This window comes from Engystomops pustulosus, chromosome 8 (assembly GCF_040894005.1).
Source record: "Engystomops pustulosus chromosome 8, aEngPut4.maternal, whole genome shotgun sequence".
NCBI lineage: Eukaryota > Metazoa > Chordata > Amphibia > Anura > Leptodactylidae > Engystomops > Engystomops pustulosus.
Genome location: NC_092418.1, coordinates 29815217 through 29829368, shown reverse-complemented (window position 1 = coordinate 29829368; position 14152 = coordinate 29815217). Strand labels below are relative to the sequence as shown.

At 43.4% G+C, this 14152-nt stretch overlaps 1 protein-coding gene across 3 annotated transcripts in view; it reads left to right on the top strand.

The window, feature by feature from the left end:
- The window catches only part of TRRAP (transformation/transcription domain associated protein), an 82787-nt gene that overhangs the window by 41648 nt on the left and 26987 nt on the right, over nucleotides 1-14152 (top strand). For all 3 annotated transcript variants that reach the window (XM_072120482.1, XM_072120480.1, XM_072120481.1), the window contains 10 exons: nucleotides 88-290; nucleotides 1667-1788; nucleotides 1973-2186; nucleotides 2504-2683; nucleotides 3777-3923; nucleotides 4030-4149; nucleotides 4975-5262; nucleotides 6575-6712; nucleotides 7834-7946; nucleotides 8947-9082. In XM_072120482.1, the coding sequence (XP_071976583.1) occupies nucleotides 88-290; nucleotides 1667-1788; nucleotides 1973-2186; nucleotides 2504-2683; nucleotides 3777-3923; nucleotides 4030-4149; nucleotides 4975-5262; nucleotides 6575-6712; nucleotides 7834-7946; nucleotides 8947-9082 (1661 nt within the window). The remainder of the gene's footprint in view (nucleotides 1-87; nucleotides 291-1666; nucleotides 1789-1972; nucleotides 2187-2503; nucleotides 2684-3776; nucleotides 3924-4029; nucleotides 4150-4974; nucleotides 5263-6574; nucleotides 6713-7833; nucleotides 7947-8946; nucleotides 9083-14152) is intronic.

Sequence of the window (14152 nt, the reverse complement as noted above, 5' to 3'; positions counted from 1 at the left end):
CTCGGACCTAAATATTTCGGTATGTTACAGTGTGCCAGCGTGTGGTATTCCTTGTGTACACTGATCGCACTTGTCTCTCCCCTCCAGCGGGTACCAGCGAGCTGGTGATGCTCAGTTTGGACCTGGTGAAGACGCGCCTGGCGGTGATGAGCATGGAGATGAGGAAGAACTTCATTCAGAACATCCTGACGTCCCTTATCGAAAAATCCACCGATGCCAAAATCCTCCGCGCCGTGGTTAAAATAGTCGAGGAGTGGCTGAAAAATAACACGCCCATGGCAGCTAATCAGGTGAGCTTTTTCATGGTGCTCTGTGCAGCACTACAACTCCCATCATGTTCCGACATCCTCACATAGCATACACAGCCGATCTATACTATGCATTAAAAGCGACGTGTCTGCCCATCATCTCAGACCTGGTCCAATTTTCTCCAGCAATTTACCAATGAGCAGGTAATTTTGTGGCGAGGATTTTTCGGATCCGTCGTCTCGAGTGGCTTTGGTTGCCATAGTAACCTGTGACTGCCTTGGGCTCCGTGTGAGCTCTTCACCGTCTCCCCGCAATGATCCTGTCTCTAACGTCAAGGTGTGGGGAGCAGATCGTCGAAGGAGGGCACGGGGTAATTAAATTGTAAGAGCTGCTATGGCTGGGAAGTGGCATCACTGTATGACGGGCGCTGGCCTGACCTCTGGGACGTGCGCGACCCTGCGTTACCTTCTAATTTATCGTTGTACTGAGGCCCCATGACACCCGGCTGTGAGGGAACCGCAGTCTATCACAATCACCGAAACCGAGCTGGACTGAGGTTCTGTGCACAGCAGATGACGGGGGCTCTGTATGACGGGGGCTCTGTGATAAATAGTGATGGGGGCACAGCCCTATACGGCGGTCACTGCAGACCCCCACCAATCATACATGATGGCACATTGTAGCCGTAGGTTATCAGCTTAGGTCCTGTGAGTACTAAACCAGCATTCAGTGTTAACCAAGTACAAGTTTTGCTCAAAAGTTCACATACTTCTGCAGAATTTTGTCTTTCTTGGCCTTTTTTTTTTTTTTTAAAGGCTGTGAATGATAACTCCAAAACTTTTTTTCCACTCCTGGTTAGTGGTTGTATGTAGCCACAGATGGCATAACCCAACCACTAACCATAAATGGAAAAAGGGCCAAGAAAGCCAAAATTCTGCAGGGCTATGTAAACTTTTTGAGCACAAGTGTACATGTGGGCATGTGCCTCCTGAAACAGGATCTGTTCTTTTTGCTTCCACTAGCTCGGTCTTTGAGGAAAAACATCTTTATAATTATGAAAATGAGCCCCAGGGGCTCCTGTCCACATCAACAAAGTCCCTTTTGGCTCTATAGTCTAATTATCCACGCCTCCATTCAGCATTTCAGCCCGCGTCCTTCCTTCCCCAGCCAGAGCCATAAATAACAAGCCGACCATGGAGACAGGACTGGCTTCTTTCATATATAGCCCGGAGTCTCCGAGGCTAATTTGCATCATTTTAAAAGACTTTTTCCTCAAAAAGAACGACCGATCCTGTTTCAGGAGGGGCACCCACAATGTAATTGTACTTGGTTTAGAATCCCTGCATCCATGTGGTAGATTTCGGCACAGTATGTATATGATATTGTGCTGTAACATTGCTCGCTGCTTATCATACAGACTCCCACACTGCGGGAAAAATCCATTTTGCTGGTGAAGATGATGACCTACATAGAGAAGCGCTTTCCCGAAGACCTGGAGTTAAATGCACAGTTTCTGGAGCTGGTTAATTACGTGTACAGGTAATTATGAGAACAGAAGTGTCACGTGTAGAGACATATGTTGAATGTGTACTTTCCTATTCTGTACGAAAGCACACATCACTCACCCCTTTAATTATGATATCCCCCTTTAATTATGATATCCCCCTTTAATGACCCAACGCCTTTGTATTTGTCTGAATAACTTGTGCGTTACCCATTGCAGAGACGATAACCTCTCTGGAAGCGAGTTGACCGCCAAACTGGAACCAGCTTTCCTGTCCGGACTTCGTTGCGCTCAGCCCCACATCCGGGCTAAATTCTTTGAGGTCTTTGACACATCCATGAAGCGTCGTGTGTACGACCGCCTGCTCTATGTCACGTGTTCTCAGAACTGGGAAGCCATGGGCAATCATTTCTGGATTAAACAGTGTATAGAGGTAAGCTGGGGTGCAGTACCACTCTCTGACCACCGGATGATAGTGGCGCTGTAGACAAGATGATTTTTTTTTTTTCCAGTTCATAATCTCAGAGTATCCTTTTAAATTTACCATAAAGACCACTAGTAAAGGATAATGTTAGTATTTTATAGTGTTAGAAATATACTTGTAACATTTTAGCGTTTTTTCATAGAATTTTCCCTGATTTCAGCTCTGATTACTTTTCCCCTTCCGCTGCTATTCTGCACATGGCTTGTTACACATAGATAAACCCTGGTCTTATTAACACTGTGAACCCCTGACTTTGATCCGTGTAGCTCCTGCTGGCCGTCTGCGAGAAGAGCACTACAATTGGCACGAGCTGCCAGGGCGCCATGCTCCCGTCTATCACTAATGTCATCAATCTAGCCGACAGTCACGATCGGGCAGCCTTCGCTATGGTAACCCACGTCAAGCAGGAGCCGAGGGAGAGAGAAAACAGCGAATCCAAGGAAGAGGTATTGTTATTTTATAGGGATTCAAATACCCTTCAGAGCCGCTGCTTCTATTAGCCTCGGGGACGCACTTGTGAGAGCCGTGTCCTGGGTTTGTCATCGGATGTGAATGTACACGGCTCGGATACGCTTCAGCTTTCTCATGGGAGGAGATCACTTTTACCAGCTCTACTGAAACTTTTGTTCTTTCGTCTCGGCGAAACTTTTCCAAACAGTCGCTCCATTGTTCCATGTGAGAAAACAGATCTATCCTAATCTAGGCTACAAGAAAAGACATGGCATCAGGGCTAAACCTTCTGTATGTGCCTTAAAGGGTATATCCACATTTCACTATATAGTGGGTAATGACTTTTATTGCAGATTTAGAAATTTACTTCTAATTGCTCAGTAGTGGAGCCACATTTTCTATGTCTGTTCTGATTCGGAGCCATCTCATCCACCGGTTTTCTGATTTAAATCAAATTATTTCCTGTACACTTGACCTCTAAAATAAAAACCCTTACACCCCATATGAATGGAGCAGTTGTGTGTGCACCCCATTCACTTCTATTGGACTGGGAGAGATGGCTAGTGCTTGGCCACCTCCAACTGTCCCATAGAGAATAACTAGAACAGCTTCATTCATGTACAACTCAGGCACTCCAATCATTTCGGGGCTAAGGGACCCCTGTTCTTCAGATATTTTAAGTTGTCAGAATCCCACCAATCACAAGTGTTGATAGTGAACAGAACAGAATATTCTTTTGATGGGTTTTTAATAGAGAGCTTTGTCGTCCCTTCCAAAATATCCACTAAAATAATTTATGACTGATGTTTCAGTCCCTGGTGAGAGTCCTGATTACTTTGCCCACACACAGTGATTGATAGTGAGAGTCCTGATTACTCTGCCCACCCAGTGACTGACAGTGAGTCCTGATTACTCTGCCCACACACAGTGATTGACAGGGAGATGCCTGATTACACCATTTACACATGATGATTGACAGGTAGAGTCCTGCATACCCCGCACGGCGCCTCCGAGTAGCTTTTTTTTTTTTTCAGTTAATTTTAAATGTTTTAGAAAATAGACTGTTGTAACCATTTGTTTTGTATTCAGGACGTGGAAATTGATATAGAGCTCGCACCGGGGGACCAAAGTACCAACCCCAAAACGAAAGAGCAGTCAGAAAAGGACATCGGTAATCAGCTTCACATGTTAACCAACAGACATGACAAATTTCTGGACTCTCTACGTGAAGTAAAGGTCAGTGCTTGTAATCATGACCCTGCGTGCTGATGCCGGATAATGCAAATTAGAAGACGCCGGTGAAAGCTTTATTATTCATCTCTGATTGATTGTGTCCCCGCAGACCGGAGCCCTCCTAATGGCCTTTGTCCAGCTGTGCCATATCTCCACCCCTCTGGCCGAGAAGATTTGGATTCAGCTTTTCCCAAGATTGTGGAAAATTCTTTCCGATCGGCAGCAACATGTAAGTTGCGTTATGTGTCAGCGGGGTAGGGCTCCCGCCACTAGGGGGCAGGATTGTGCAGCTCAACTGATAGACTCCAGATCTCCTGAACATTAGGGGAATAAAAAGGCGATAAAATATTTATGCAGTTAATTGTCGGAATGAAATAACAGGATCTAAACTTGGACACGTCTTTTGGTGGCGCTTTGCAAGTATTTTTTGAAATAAAAGAAGCCGGTAGGTGCAATGTATCTAATTATTCGGGTAGATGGTTAAAGAAAACCCTACAGAAATCTTGTGTAAGAGTGAGAGCTATAGGGGAAGAGGAGCAATATCATGTCCTGTAGTGGTCATCTGCTGGGTCAAGCACTGAGCTGCAGAATTTTTTTAAAGCCCAACTAAAATTACAGGAAGGATTTATACCCACAGATTTAAGATTTTTGGGTGTTCCTTTGTCGTGATTTCCTCTTGAAATTTCTTTAATGGTGCACATTCAGTTGTTGGATGTCAGGAGGACATCAGCACTTTGGCTGTCACCCATAGGGGTAGTGGGGGTCCTGGAGGCCAGACCTCCACCGATGTTAAGAAGGATTGGTATAACCCCTATGCCAGATCCATTGTGCATGCATTATACTTCTATTCTATATGAGATTGTATGTATATAGCTGCTGACAATTGGTGAGATGCAGCGTGATGATGGATGTGCTGTGTTACCGCCGCCCCAGCTGTTTATCATTCCCCCGGCCTCCGTCGTATCATTCACATGAGTTATGTACTGATACAGGTGCTCCGGAGATCCCGCTTCATTGGAGCTTGCAATCATTGCTATTTCTTTTTTGTTCCCAGGCGCTGGCTGGGGAAATCAGCCCGTTCCTGTGCAGCGGGAGCCACCAGGTGCAGAGAGATTGCCAGCCCAGTGCCTTAAACTGCTTTGTGGAGGCCATGTCTCAGTGCGTCCCCCCAATCCCCATCCGGCCCTGTGTACTCAAGTACCTGGGAAAGACGCACAATCTGTGGTTCCGCTCCACGCTCATGCTGGAGCATCAGGCATTCGAGAAGGGTCTCAGTCTACAGATCAAACCCAAGCAGACGACCGAATTTTACGAGCAGGAAAGCATCACCCCACCGCAGCAAGTAAGTGTCGGGCCTTCTGCCTCAGCAGTTCTGGAGCCGGGTTTTTATATAGATTCTGGCCGGCAGACAAAAGGAAAGTAATAATCTTTTACTGAGCTGATAATGTTCCCCGTTCTTTGTTTTCTGTGCCAAATGCACTATGAACATGTATCCCCGACCTTTATAACTCCATCCCGTATTCCCTTTGCTTAGTTTTTTTCTTTTTCGGCTCTTTTCCCATGAATAGAGACATTCAGAGAATATGAGTCAGGCGACAAGATGCTCTTAAGAGCAATTAATAAGGAGCCGCAAGATTTCAGCGCTAATACAAGAGGGGGCCATGAAGATGTGCCGGCTTATCAGGCAGAAATCAAAACCCACAGAACCAGGCCATTAAATCTAGATGATAGTGCGCTGCAGACGTGGGCATACACTGCCAGACCGTTGGGGGGTGAAGGGGGTGAAACCCTTGTACCCGCCGAAGGTCATAGAGTGCCATCTGTGCCCAGCTCTTCTCTGTATCCTGTAATAGGGGCCATATTCATCCTGATTACTCTCATCCTTGGTCCCCAGGCTACAAGTAAAGGCCTAGAACCCCTTTATAGAGAGGCCAGGGGTAATAGACTGTGGCAAAATCGAACAGGAGGACTGGAATGGGCGAATGTAATATATATAATGTTTATAGAATATATATGTATAATTTCATAAACCCAGTCAACCACTTTAAAGGGGTTGACCACTTTACCTCAAGTTTTTTGTAATATGTGTAGGATATTGTGTGCAGATTATGAGGTAATTTACCAATATACATCTAGTAATAGTTCTGTTCCACTTTCCTGATATGTGAAGCCTCCTGTATTTTACCTCATCATCAGCCTATCCTATCCATAAAATGGCCACAGATGGAGGGTCATGTGATCTCTGTACTATCCTGCCAGGACCTCAATCTTATATTCATGAATACTATCATAAGTTCCTGGCAGGGTGATTGCTCATGGACAATTGGAGATCACATGACCCTCCATCTGCGGCCATTTTATGGACAGGAATGTCTGGCTGATGAGTTAAAAGGAGGCTTCACTTTATATATGAATAAAGCCATGCAAATCTCTTAATGGATGTATATTGGTAGATTACCTCACATCCTGCCCCCCCCCACACTTACACACACATAACAAAATACATGAGGTAAAGTGTCCAACCCCTTTAATGATATGCTGGAATCTGTCGTTACACAAGTCCAGCATATAATCGCCACATTATGCCTCAGTCAATAAAGTTTTAACTAATTTAACAAGTCTGTGTTAATCCCTACTTTTTATCCCCTCACCAGGAGATTCTAGATTCCCTTGCAGAATTATATTCCCTTCTCCAAGAAGAAGACATGTGGGCAGGCTTGTGGCAGAAGCGATGCAAGTTCCCAGAGACCGCCACGGCCATCGCGTATGAACAGCACGGATTTTTTGAACAGGTAAGTTATTTTACACTGTCCACAGATGACCTGGTAGGAATTATCCTGTCCCTAGGACACCCTATTCTCTTATCAGGGAGAAAAGGAATGAGCGTTGTACATCTCTTTTGGGTGATATTGAGCACCTCTGTGTATCCTCGGTGCGCCACACACCCCCTGCTGCAGTTGTTGGATCACACTAAAAATAATACTTTTCCTGATGCATTTTATATATAAAAAGCCAAAATTATTGTAAATAGTTACTCTAATTTCTTATCAGGTGAGTTATTTACTCTCTTAGCATACAAACGCTTCCTAAACCATCCACCCACATCGCTTCCTATTCCTGAACCATCCACCCACCTGCCTGTATGTCACACTCTACATGTAAAGAAGTGATTTATGTAGATAGACATCTCCTACAGTTCATTACTGCTTTAGTATCAATCCCATGATGCCTCAGCCAAGCATCTTGTGACCATTTAGAAAATGAACAATCTGTACTAGCCAGGGGACCATTGTGATTTTATCCCCTATATTCTCCATACCATAGGTATACAGTCAGGGAGGCTATTAGATTCTTACTTTCTAACTCTTTGACTCAAACCCTTAATATTAGAAGTAGCTTTGATGGAATTGAAGCTACTGTGTGTAAAGGGGCATCATAAAGGAAGATCTATTGCCTGTGGGGGGGGGGGGGTATAGATCTGAAGTATAGGGAGAATGTAGGGGGACACTGGAGATAGACAAACTAATTAGTATGCACTAATAGAGCACATAGGAATATCTAGTTTTTGGCTGGAGTGTTCCTTTAAATGATCTCCATGCTCATAAGTGGACTGATGGGTTATCCTGAGCCCAAAACTTTCCTGCGTGAAGACTTATAAAGCGCTCTACTAGTGGGGGTGTAATGCTGACTCACCTCTATGTGTCCAGGAGCAAGGGATCCTCAGACAAACATGAACTACTTTTCAAAAAAAAAAAAAAAAAAAATTTAAAAAAAAACTTTGCAAGTTCCACTTCTGTTCTTCACGTGTCAGTAGACGTGTGAACGTATTGATCTGTCTCCGGGTGCAGAATGTACACGTACAGATCCTGTAGATGAAAAGCTATTGATTCTTTTGAGCTTTTGTTCTTTTTAGGCTCAAGAAACATATGAAAAAGCAATGGAAAAAGCCAAAAAAGAACATGAAAGAAGCAACGCGTCTCCAGCTGTTTTTCCGGAATATCAGTTGTGGGAGGATCATTGGATTCGGTGAGTGTGAATTATGTCTATTCTCTTTTTCTTATTTTTCCAACTCTTTTCTTATGTACAAGGTTTTTTTATATATAATATTTGTTTAGTGTATTCTTATTCACAAAAAAAAAAAAAAATGTGGATGGTTAAAATAGTCAGGACAGTCGCGTTACAAGATAGTATGAGAAACTTCATTTTCTTATTATTGCTATACATATTTTATGATTTTTAAATTATTTTTACTTTTTGATGTTAACAAAACCGGGATCTTTCTATGTAACCAGCGTGAAATTTACACACGTGATTCTTCTACTTGTTTTATTGATGGATCACTGCCACCTTGTGGTCTCTTTTTCAAGAACTTCTTGCAAGTTTTTAACAAACCTTTTTTTAAAAAATTTTTTATAAAGAAAGATGGAGTGTGTTAGAGTATCTGCACATGTTGCAGAATAGTTGCAGGATTTTACCCTAAGCATCAGAAACCAGCCGAGAACACATGTCTATTACCCTCTCCCTATAGAGAGCACATGCATGCTCAGCACCGTTTAGGGATATATAATCAAAGGTGTGTATTCACTTTACGTTGAGTGTCTAGCAGTAAGTACCCATCCTGTTTGGGGAGTGAGTGATTTTTATACATAATGGGTGTCCTACTATTTGAGATGGCAATGGCTTATTCGTTTTTTTTTTTTTTTAATATTTCACATATTCTAAAGACTTTTCCTTAGAGACAGAACACCTCTTGCTCATAGCTCATTTATGTCCCTTAACGTCCCAGTGCTGGGGTCCTGGGTTCGAATCCCACCCAGGTCACCATCTGCAAAGAGTTCGTATGTTCTCTCCATGTTTCCGTGGGTTTCCTCCGGGTCCTCCGGTTTCCTCCCACACTCCAAAAACATACTGTTAAGTTGTTTTAGATTGTGAGCCCCATAGGGACAGGGACCGATTAGCCGTGCTTTGTGCAGCGCTGCGTAATCTGTGTGCGCTATATAAATAAAGAATTATTATTATTTCCTAGATGCTCCAAAGAGCTCAACCAGTGGGAGTCATTGACGGACTACGGACAATCAAAGGGCCACATCAATCCGTACCTGGTCCTGGAATGTTCCTGGAGGGTCTCTAATTGGACAGCCATGAAGGAAGCCCTGGTCCAGGTTTGATCCCCTTCCCCTTTCACTCCTGATTTTGATAATCCATCGCCTCGTTCTTACTTCCAATGTTTGCACATAGTCAGCATCGCAGCTCATTTCACGGAGGCAATAAAGGGCTCTTTAGGGAATGTGTGTGATTTAGAGCACAGCTGCGGCTTCTGGCATATTGCAGAGAAATGATTGTGTGTGTTTTTCTTAATGCAGCCATGTTGTTTTAGTGGAAAATGATTAACCTTTTTTGGTCAGGACATGTTGGTTATTTTGAAAGAGTTGCTTCCGTTTTGAGAAGTTTTGGTATTTGGGTGGTTGCCATATACAGAGATGCTTTTACATGACTTGTGCTTGGCTATGCTCCCTTCATCCATATCTGAACCTGGAATTCAACTTCTATCTACATTCTCGGACCAACTCTTTTATTGATCACAAAGGGGCCTAAGTCCAAATTTGGAGAAATTTCACATCTGCTGCTTCAGATCCTAAAAGTTTAACGTGGTGGACTTGTGTCGGTTAAAATCTATGGAAGTCGTGGTGAAACTGCAGCAACTTTTTTTGTGTAATGTAAGGGAAGATCACTACGAAGCGGAGCAGAATTTAGTTATTCTATGGTCAGAACTGCTACTAGCTTCCTTTTAAGCATAGCTCCATCAGATTACATTTCCATCCGGCTTACAGCCTACCAGTACATAAGTGATACTACATGCAGACCAGGTTTTTGAGTATTTCGGACTACTATAGGATAGAAAGTGAATATATTCCTAGCTATATTGTGATAAGCAGAACAGGTGATAATACACATGACAGGTCAACTGGTTACATAGGATTCACACCCCAGTGGTGATTTGTGTGTGGATATATATATACACCCTTACCCATTGTATACACTTCTATTTATATACAAGAAGAGGACCATCCATTATAGAAATCCATTCCTAATGGATCCTGATACCTCGGACCTTGTCATTCACTTAACCTTCATCCTGTCCTTGGTGACATCTCCGCTCAGTAGGATCCAGGCTCGGCACAATGGCTCCTCCTGATAAATGAACACTTCCCAGGACTCGGAGTGATGGAGAGCAGCCGGTGGTCGGCCGTGTGACAGCCATCTTAAACAAATGACACGGTCCGCAAGGTCCCCGGCATGAAAGCTGCAGAGACGCGGTTATCTTATATAGCGATGGCCAGGGGTCATATTTTCTATTAATTGACCAAATTTCCTTATATGAAGGCTCAATGAGCGGCGATGACACCGCATGTGATTTAATGGACAAGTCCGGATCTGTCTGTGAAAGCACTAAATCATATTCGGAAATCAAGGGCCAGATATACGATGAGGGTTTATGTGGTGCTATCACAGGGATGTTAAAGTAGCACCATAAAGACCTCCCATACATGGGTAACATGGGCAGAACAGACCTAGGAAGCAGTGGGGTGTCCCACTACATGACATTGGTCCTCACCATGATTCGATCATGTACGTGGAGTGATCAGACATTGATCTTACCCATAGTTCCTGCTATTGACGCCACTTGTAGACAGGATTTGGTATTCTGAGGCTCAGATCAATATTTGGAGGCCTCAATATCTAGAGGCCCCTGATCTATAGCTCCTCTCTCTGAATGGTGTAAGAGAGTGTCTGGCGCTTCCTGCTCTCCCATTGCTTTAAATTTGGAGCAAATTGACAACTGGGTGTGTCTGCAGAGTCTGACAGTATCCAGTTAGCCGTATGGTAGGGTCATGACCCTTTGGACGAAGCCCAGTTGCTGATATATTCATTACAGTTCTGAAGAGGTGGCACGATACAGAGTTATTAAAGAGGAGTTGTTGTGCCGATCACAGAGGGTCCTAGCAGTCAGAGACCACATCAACAAAGGTTTATACACTGGAGACAGGGGCAGGGCCAGCGCCAGCACTGGGCATACCCGGGCAAGTGCCTGGGGCCCACATGAGGCAGTACATAAAGAATCCATGGTGGGGATGTGTCTAATGAATCCATAGGGGCTGAGGGGGTCTTTATATAAAATGACCATGAAGGTATGTATATATCTCATTCATCATACTTGGATTCTCTAAAAGAAGGTCCTAATGATTGGTGGGATTTTCCTACAGCAGAAGACTGGTCAGGAGGGGAAGGGCTGGAGCTGCTGGCTAGCAGATCTTATCTATAGAGCGTTCACAAGAAATGGGAAAGAATGATTGATCCCCTGAGACATTTATATAGTTGTGAATGTAATATGAGACAGAATAGGATAGACCAGGAGGATATTAGCAGCGGCATAGCTGCGGCAACTCCCGGCTGTTTATGATGGAATTGCTATAAATTCCCAAACATATTAAAGTTGGTCCTGAGGTTGATCCAGTTATGTGGATTTCACCTCTATCCGACGCATTTCTCATTCGGTTAGGAGTCGGTACATTGTACAGTCTGTATTTAATCCCCAAGATGAAACTCAGGGAATTGATCATGTCTGACAGGACTCGGTTTTGATGCCTGGAAAGGTAACAGGAGGTGACAGGTGACTGCGGGCTCATCCCTGGATAGAAAGATAGTACCTACCTCCTTACAGAAAGAAAACTAAACACTAATTTACTAAAGGAAAATGCTAAATGTGCAGATCTATCAGGGCATTGTTCCCCTGTACATCGCTTTCCCACCTGGACTTTATAGGATTAGTTTACCAAGTTTTTTTTTTTTCCCGGAATAAGTCAAAGCTCCCAACCCTTATAAACACTGACTGCGCTGTTCTCTTCAGAGGACGAAGTGCCGCAGGGATATCATATGACCGAAACTCAGTCTGACTGTAACCTACCCCCCTCCGTACAGTATATAAAAGAGGATCTGTCACTTTTTAATGGTCTCTTTTACTAAAATAGTAATTAGATATTGACAAATTGATGTGCTCTATACTTCATGGTAAAAGTGATTCTGACAACTAAGTGTTAAAATGATTGTATATTAGAATAGTGTTATATACAGGATATACAAATTACAGCCTTAATCTAGCTAGTGTGACGTTTCAGAGTTTCTTATTGGCGGGTTGCATGTGCCGTCCTCATGAGTCTTCTTGTGGATTGTTGGGGATATGGAGTGGTAGAAATTTTTGATTCTGGCCTGGTCAAGGTAGGGAGTGCCGATAACCGATAGGACTCTGCCCCCAACTGAGCATGCCCAAATCAGGGATGGATGGGGAGTGGGTACCCCACACATCAATTCGACTTCTTCAGACATGTCACTTGTACAAAGAAAATTATTTGGGCAAATATTCCGAAATGTGATTTAGTATAGTTTGTTGATCACTGGGGGTCTGACATCTAGGCCCCCCCCTACCCTTCAGCAAAAACAGTATTACTAAATGAGTGGAGGGGTAGGTTACTCATTCTCAGCCACTTTATATATTTGAGAGAATGCATGGAATCCTAATTCTCATAATCTGGGACACCAAACCATTCATCAGGTTATCCCTTATGCCATGGATATGGTCTACCTTGAAATAACAGGGATACCTCTTTAATCCCTTCACGACTGCCATACAGCTATATATGTCCAATTCGCAAATACCCCATGCAGAAAGGAAGTTTTATAAACCTGATAAGTGACCAACTTCAAATGGCTATATCTCCTGAACCCTGGCACCTAGAAACACAATTTGTGTCATATTAAAAAGGACAATCTCCCCTTTAATATGATAAATGGTTTGTGTATGGGAGCTTCACAGAACCAGAGATATCCACTCCTAAAGTTGTACTAAAATGTTTGATTATTATATACAGATTTCTATTTCTGATTCTGAATATCTTGGGTTCCAAAATCGTGTTTCTAGGTGCCAGGGTTCAGGAGATATAGGTGTTTGACCCTCTCTCCCCCCTTTCCTGAAGAAGCTGCAGGAAAGACTTTCATTTTGTAGAAGTACATGCACCCTCTGCATCTGTAGCTTAACCTGGGAAAGGGGGGTTCTGTACATATTTATAACCTATTTTGGGTAAGTTACAACTTATTAAAGACAAAAATTTGTCAATTATTGGCAATTTTTATAAAGAAAAAAATATTTCATAAATAAACTATCCTATCACGTTAGTCTGACATGGCATGAAAAAAAAACAAAGAAAAAAATGTACATTGTCATTTCCAGAAGTGCAGATAGCGCAACGTCAAAAATCGTCCTGGGCATTCGGACACCAATGACCGTCTGTCTCAAAGGGGTTAAATGTATTTGTGGTTCAAGTTGTATCGTTAGTATCACAATGGGTAAGGTATCAGACACCTATACTTTAGATGGGGGGGGGGGGGGGGGGGGTTAAGACGATATTTTTAACACCAGTGACCACTTACTGACTATCTCCCGCTCTCCCCGCCAGCAGTCCAGTGATAAAGACTTCAGTCTTTGTATTTCGCTGCATTTGTTTGACTTTGGTTGTTTTATGCCTCGTTCCTCAGTAGCCGGAGGACGTCATTCTCATCCCCTCAGGGAGGTCGGTGGCAGGCAGGGTTTTTTATTTTTGTTTTTCACCTCTTTCCGCTAACCACGGCTATTGTGTAGCGAGCAGGATAGACATTTAGAAGCACCGGTAGCCTGTAACCCTGCGCTGCGCCTCGTCCCCGCTTCGCTTTCATTTGATCTTTAGCAATGTCACGGCTTCCTGAAATAGATTGCATTAAAGGAGCGAGGTTCGGCCTGTTTACCTGATTCTGTGTAAACCTTCAGAGATGGAAACAGTCTTTAATATTTTATTAGGTCTCGGTGAAGGCAGAGGTTGGGAGAGGTTAAATTGTGTCATCAGCACATAGTTGGGTATTAGAAGTTTCTTCGTAATGGATGGCTGGAGGTTTTATGCGTCTACTATTGTTGTTTTGTCTTAGTTGTTATATACAGAATCCTAGTTATTCAATCCTTGCTGCCTGCAACAACCACTAGGTGGAGCTCTTTGTGTACAGATTTGTACAGCTCTCCTTTAAAGGGAAATTAGAAGCAGTAGGAAGGCATTGGGGGAGTCCTCCTCCCTTCAGGCCCTCCACAAAGTAGAATTTAATGAATTGGCTGTAACCGGATAGTTCATTTAAAGGGTTATTCTGAAAAT